We start from the raw sequence: 7,524 nt of genomic DNA on the forward strand, positions 1-7,524 counted from the left end.
ATTTACTTAAAATAATATTATTAATAAGATAATAAAAAAAAAAAAAGAATGCAAATAAAAATTTTAAGTTACATTTTTTTTTCTGTTTCAGTAAACAGCAGAGCACCCAGCAGAGGTACTATTCTATACTGATGCACACAATTAATAAGGTCGGGGATACAGTGTTAATTTTGCTATGTACATCATTCCCCCCTTTCCCAGGCGGAGGCAAGTTTAAATTTGGCTCCTTTTTGCATGCTTTGTGAAAGCCCGGTGCATATTAACACTGTAAAGTTATGACCAACAACTGCGTTTTATAAAATTATTTTTGACATTTCAATATATACATCCTTTCAGTCCGTTCCTGTTTTCTTTTAACAATGCTAAAAAAAAAAATTACAAGCTTATAGTAACTTTAAACTGTAATATCCAGTCAAATGTGTCCATATATATGGATTTATCAGCGTCCTGTGACTGATAATACATTCAAAGAAGTGGCTGTAGGCCATCCCTTGAAAACAAGACACATTTCATTTTTTTTTTTTGCACTTTGCTTTCCTTTCGGTTCCTCACTTTTTTAGTGTCCAGATAGGTAAAGTCTTTGTAGAAAGGATGGTTCCCATAAGGTATATTTACACATGCACATTGTATATATCAGACAGGCCTGTCCACAGCATACTGGCACGCACTGAGATTTGATCCTGGGTTCTGAACACTAGCATATCCAAAACTAGAGTGCTGTTTGGCTTTGAGTCTAAGGCTTGCCAGGCTGGAGTTACATGTGTCCCTGTAGACATAGGGGGGTGTTGGAGGGGCATAGGGGCAGGCTGACGTTGGCACGGCTGAATTCAGAGAGGGGTTGCTCAAGTTGTTCAGATTATTCAAGCTGTTGAGACTGGAGCCTGGCACCCCAGTGACTGCAGAGGGCACCATGCTGGAGGACATGCTCATGGAGGAGATGGAGTTGGGTGAGGAGAACATGCTCTGTGAGGACAGGGGGTTGACATTCATAGAGTTGAAGAAAGGGAAGCTCTTGGTGGAGAGAGAAGCCGAAGTCAACCCTTTGGCTGCCCAGTTGTTGTAGGAGTAGCTTGGGTACATGTCTTCGTAGGGTTGCATGAGCCCATTGAACTGAGGCCCAAAGCCATTCTTACACAGCTCAGCCTGCTGGTTCCTCTCCCTCTTTCTCCATTTAGCTCTGCGGTTCTTGAACCAAACCTGCAAGCAAAGAGAAAAGCAGGTCAGCAGGGTCACATACATGTAACACCAAAGACTCGTGCAAAACATGGACCATCTGCATGCTGATACACAGAGCTGCCACCCCGTATTAAATCACAGTACATAAAAATCTGTCACACTACTCATGTTGCTGAGTGTGACAGCAGAGCTACAGGTCACTGTGAGAGGCCTTCTCATAAATCAGAACAGCATATGAAGATTATCAGACCTACCATTCAGTAAAATGTCCACATAGACCTACAAAATGCAGTTTTATTTTAACCAACATGCAACGTAATTGAATATTAAGGGAGTCTGCACATTACAGCATGCCCAATGCCAAGGTATACTGAGATTAGAACAATAGCAGCTGCCCGTCCAAAGATCTTAGCACCTGGCATTGCACATCCTGACTGTGGGTACATTTGTCGTGACCACACCAATACATGATCAGACTGTTGCAACACTTTGATGCAATTGATTGCATTATACCACCGCACATGTCTATCAATTAATTCTGTAATTCAAATTTAAGAAAAACTATCCCCTGAACCTGTTCGGGCACTTGAAGTGGATACCGGGTAGAGTAGAATAATGAGGCTGATTTACTAAGCAGTTGAGAATCTTCGCACAGTAATTTGTGTAAATATTCACTTCAATTATCCAATCATGGGAAAAGCAAATTCCTATTTACCTATTTCATCTGCACATGACTGTATAGTTGAAGAGAATGTTTGCATTTTTCTTGTTTGAACATTCTCAACTCCCTTAGTAAATCAGCCCCAGCATGTTAACAAATCTAAAGTAAATCAACACACCATGCAAAGTTATATAGATACTGTCCGCACATCTCTGAAGATCATTTACTAAAGGGGCCATTTTAACTTTAATCTTGCAAGACATTGTTAGCTGCAAACGCTTAAAACAAAAAAAGAAATGATGGCAGACAACACAACGTCAGTGGCCTATGAAGACAATTAATAATTTAGCAATTCGCACGATTAATTGCACTTATATGGCTTATTTATGAAACATTTATTAGACTTTAGTCCTCGATTTTCTTCCGTTGTCTATTTTATTCCTTTTAGTGCGATTGGAGATGAAGTGAAAACTGTGAATATTGCAGTATATTAGAGCTATAATGTATCCCCCCTTTGCACAAGCCTTCCATAAAGAATACATGTCTCCCTGTAAAATAAAAACTTACGGGGCTATTCACAAAAGGGTGAAGAGATTGGAGAAGGCAGGAGAAGTGAACAATCTAGGACAACGAACATAGCTGATATGGAAAAACTCTCCAATTCAGCTATTTTGTCCTAGATTGTTCACTTCTCCTGCCTTATCCAAACTCTTCACCCTTTTGTGAATAACCCCCTTAGTCATTTTCTGTTTGAGTGAACCGACAGCGCCAAGGCAGCAGAGAGTCGTTATTCAAGTGAATATTAGAACAAATGTTTGCTATGAAAGCTCCAGAGAGTTTCCCCGTGCTAATCTGCAACAACTGAGGACAACTTGTGACCCAACTTGTGCTCCTTGGATGCTTGGAGCTGAATGAAATCCCTTAGCCCTCACTACAGACAATGGAGGAGCGTGGAGAAATGTTCAATCCACATCCTGGGTGTCTGAATTGTCAGCCACCCTCCTGCCGACACAAATTGTGTATTGGAGAAGTCCCTGAGTCTCCCTGTTTACACACATCATGTTGTACATTACAGATCGCTGTTAACTGTACCATTAATCCCCCGCACTCCATTGACAAGAACCACATTAGGCAGCCTTTTAAGATTTCCAAAACGTTGCTAATTTGAGCTGAAGAGATATCAACGACCCACCTAGATAATGCCTGATTCCAATCTACTAAAGCAAATGCCTTGCAAACAGATAAAGCCATAGATTACAGAAATAGAGGCCATTTACTAAATAGACTTGATTAAAAAAAAAAGGTTAACTCTGCAAAGTGAATGTTCACTAATATAGAAAGCCATCAATTAAAATATCCAAGTATAAGGCTAATAAAATAGCACTTTTGTTTGGCGTGATTGGTAATTGAATTTTTATTTCAATTCATAGTTAATCTTGATTGTATTCACTAAGTGAGCATTTATTTTATTCATTCTCTACTTTCATAAATCAACCCTATTTTTATATTGGCCCTGCAAACCCGTTTTTGCAATTTTGCATTGGGCCTGTATTTGCTTTCAATTTCTGTTAAATTCAGCTTGTGTAGTAGTAATCACCACAATTACTCTATATTGTCTGGATATTGTCGCACCTGTATTTTGCATTACATTTCAAGATTTTATAGGGGAGCTGCCATTAGAAAAGGTCCATGCATATATAAAATTATTATTTTGGACCGTTTTTTGGGGAATTTGTAGAATTTCTTTATGGCATCATGAATCTGTAAATAGGTATTTATCTTTTATGGGGCATGTATTATTGTAGGTCTTGAGGAAGGTTACTCATAATATTGTTTCCAAACTTTACAACGATTGCTGTGTTAATATTTGCTGCTACTTTGCCCCCTGAAACAAATGACTTCACCGACAAAGTTTGGCCACGTTGTGTTCAAGGCTGTTTTTATATGTAAGTCGAGTTTTAAGTGCTATAAATCTTATCTTCCCCAAAGCCAGAGATTATGGGCAAGTCCCAGGTTGGGTTTGTTCAGCAAGCCCTTGAAACCAGTCTAGCTCTGCTAAAGTATCATTGGCCAGACATATATTGATATTCCTCTCCCTTTGAACGTGTGTAAGATTACAAATATCAGTTTTAAGCAGTAAAATTCCCATATGGTGGAAGCAATCCAGCCGTTCTCCCCCAAGAGACAACTTAAAGAGAATTTTACATGTCCGAATCCCACATCATTATGAACTTCTGCTGCTGGCACAGATGTTAGCAAACGCTTTAATTACATCTATACAGTATACAGCAGATTTTAGAAACCGAGCCCTGCCTGCTATAACATGGGGTTCATTTTATGTCCTGAGCTGTTGTGATTACCTATATTTATGGCATATTGCTACACATGATTACATATTTTACTGCGTCCAAATGGACATTTAAACCTCTGGAATAGAGTGTTAAAATAACTAGAGGGCACAAGGAAAATGTGGCATCCATTGAAGTGGTTTTAGTACATTCATGCTCATCAAATGCAGCTGTAAATATTAATTTTTTTATGCTATAGGGGAAAATAATATCTTATGTATGTGTGTAATAATATATACACACAGACATATATGTATGTATATATGCACAAATGTATACATGTTATATGTATGTATGTGTGTGTGTATATATATCTATATAGATCTATGTATATATTTAAATATATAAAGTTACATAGTAGGTAAGGTACAAAGGTCCATCTAGTCATCTGTGTGGTGTGTTCGTCTGTATATACTTGGCTCTAGTAGTTCCCATGTGTGTGTATTTACACAATCATTACACAGTCATTGTGCCATTTCTTTCTTTCTTTCTTTCTTTCAGAACATCTTTTATGTTTGCTTCTTTATTTGCACACATGGCATAGGAGTGGGGTATATACTCACACATCTAGTCTATCATCCAGAATAGGTGATTGCCCAGAAGAAGTTGCAAAACGATATTAAAGGCTTGTGCTCTATCTAATAAAAGTGACCATTTAAAACTGACTAAACACAGCATCTGACCCAGAAGTAGTACTTACTCTGACTCTGGCCTCGGTGAGGTTGGTCCACACAGCGATCTCCTCCCTGGTGGACATGTCAGGGTAGCGGTTCCTCTGGAAGGTGGCCTCTAACTCCTGGAGCTGTTGGCTGGTGAAGTGCGTCCTCTGCCTCCTCTGTCTCTTCTTCTTGGAGGGGTCATCAGTGCTGGAATCGTCATTTTTACTTTGGTGATTTTTATCCTTATCTGCAGACACAGAGAGCACATGTGACATTGTGGTTATAATTTCAGTCCCAGCAGTAAAAGAGCGGTGCAAATACAAATGTGAATTAAAGCAAACAGCAGCTAATGAGATTTGCCCTCTTGGCCTGGCGTGGCACCCAGAGGGTTCTCCTACAAATCCTGCAAATCCCCCATAGCTGTGATTAGAAGCCCCCTGGATCCCAGACCAGGGCACAAATGCTACACCGATTTCTGAAAACACAATAACCTGCTCCCCTCACAAAGGTTTGCTTGAATAAATAAACAGCATTGTGCCAGAATATTGCAGGTGCAGTTAGAAATGGCCCTGGTGTCACCCAGCATAGTCAAACAAAGCTCATGGCAGGCTCCTTCTGCACTTTCATTTAGCTGGAGTCATTGTGATGTGTTTATTGCGCCCAGGTAATCCTTACTAATTTATTTCAGCCAATTATCTGCACTGCTGCAGGTTTTTTCCCCCCTTCTTCTACCCTAAGGAGACACAAAGCAGTATACTCTGAGTCAGATCCCTGAGGAGCTGCCATACTCTGAGAATTAGGTAAGTCATTATTTAAGACAAGTTCTAGTAATGAAGGTTATCTATTAATACTGATCAGACTGCGGCGGTAGAGTTGGATGTTGAACAATTGTGATGTCTAAAATAACCAAAGGAGGTTAAAAATACCGGGGTGAGCACATTGGCTATTGCCATGATGGTAAATCAGAGTTATATGTTCCTGTATCTACGTAGTAAAATGTATCAGATTTACAAGCAGAACACAGAAATGATAACAGGTTTGTCATATTTTTGCAGGAGATAAAAAAATGGACATTAGTCCACACATGAGCTAAGGCTGTGTGTGGTCGGGGCCGACTCTTACCTGTAGCTTCTGGACTGGAGGTGTCTGAAATGGTATGGACCTCCAACCGTTGCTTACACTCCACAGAGCGCTGGCCCAGGGAGGAAGCCATAGAGACCAGGGTCACCGCCTGATGATGGGAAGAGGCTGAAGCCAGCTTATTCCCGTTCAAATGATCCAAATGTAAAGGGTCTTTCATAGAGTTCATCGATAAAAGTGTGTGTATTAGAGAGCAGACTTCCAAAAAAAAAAAAATATCAAAGTCAGAGAAGTAAAAAAAAAAAATCTGTGGTGGACAAAAACTCCTTTATAGCTTGCAATGAAATTCAATTCCACTGTGTGTCCAACTGGTGGCACCAGAATCTAGCAGAAGGTCTAAGCGGCGACTGCTGCACAGGCTTGGTGGAATAGCTTCAGCAAGTCACTTGTTAAGTGCAGGCTTAAGGAGCCTTACTTTTAAGTCCTGCTGAGTCCACTATAGTCATTAGGCAGGTATTATTTTCTGCTCCTGCTCCTCTATGCTGCAGGAGACCCTAGAAATCAGGCAGAATGCTTCCTTTAGTGATCTAGCAGGCAGTGCATCTTATAGCTGGGGAGACACATGAGGGCTGCTCTATGAGCTGTCAGTGGGGTGTAACACCTCGGTATTCAGCAGCTTTAGCAGGAGATGCTGGTCCCGTTCTAGTTCAGAGCTGCACTTTCACAAGTGACAATGGAGATTCGGCAAAGGCTCAGTCGCTTCCCTGTTTGACTAACATCTTAAAACCAGAGATTTGTCCTACCCAGATGTGTGACGTCAGCCCCACATTGTTCCCCCCTCCCTTCCCCGCTGCCTGCACACCCAGAGCTGCGCGTCACGGCCAATCACGGGCGCGCTCTGCTCGCCGCACATTGACACAAGCCCAATGGACGGGTCTACCGTAATTATAGACACCAATCCGCCCTAGACCAGGAGACCAGGGCGGGCCTGCAGCGTTGTTTCTTCATACAGAATTGTCAATGCATCCAGGCTGAGCCAAGATAAGGCTATGGGCAAGCTCCCCGAACCAAAAGAGGATTTTCCAGGCAAAGATTTTTTAACCACTGGCGATCTAAGAGATTTGTGACCGACTACTTGGAATGCACGCAGTTAAATACGCCAACTGATCATACATAAGTCATTGCATAGGTCTAACATAGCACAACACATCACTGGTCAACCCGTGCAAGCTTTACATCTTTGAATATAGTCAGTTTGGGAAAATTGAACTGAATAACTATTAATATTGATTTAATATTAATAGTTAAGGCTTTGTGATTTGTCTGCCATTCGTTGCCTCTCCCCCTAACTTATTATTTGACATTGACAGGACCTGGAAAAAGTACTGCAATGAAGATCTTCATCAAGACATGTCAAAATTATTAAAGGAGACGCCAACCTATTCTTTCTTTCTTTCTTCTATTTATTTATCTTATGTAGTATTCTATCATCTATCTATCTATCTATCTATCTATCTATCTATCTATCTATCTATCTATCGCTATCTATTATCTCTATCTATCTATCTATCTATCTATCTATCTATCTATCTATCTATCT

General features: G+C 40.4%; 1 protein-coding gene across 1 annotated transcript in view; it reads right to left on the bottom strand.

Annotated features, from left to right (window-relative positions):
• Nucleotides 1-218: 218 nt before the first annotated feature.
• Nucleotides 219-7,524, bottom strand: part of PITX2 (paired like homeodomain 2) — an 18,715-nt gene continuing 11,409 nt past the window's right edge. The window contains exons 3-4 of the mRNA XM_018569925.1: nucleotides 4,886-5,091; nucleotides 219-1,197 (exon numbers count right to left, since the gene is read on the bottom strand). Of these exons, the coding sequence (XP_018425427.1) occupies nucleotides 634-1,197; nucleotides 4,886-5,091 (770 nt within the window). The 3' untranslated portion in view covers nucleotides 219-633. The remainder of the gene's footprint in view (nucleotides 1,198-4,885; nucleotides 5,092-7,524) is intronic.

This window comes from Nanorana parkeri, unplaced genomic scaffold, assembly GCF_000935625.1.
Source record: "Nanorana parkeri isolate BGI_ZX_2015 unplaced genomic scaffold, ASM93562v1 scaffold36, whole genome shotgun sequence".
NCBI lineage: Eukaryota > Metazoa > Chordata > Amphibia > Anura > Dicroglossidae > Nanorana > Nanorana parkeri.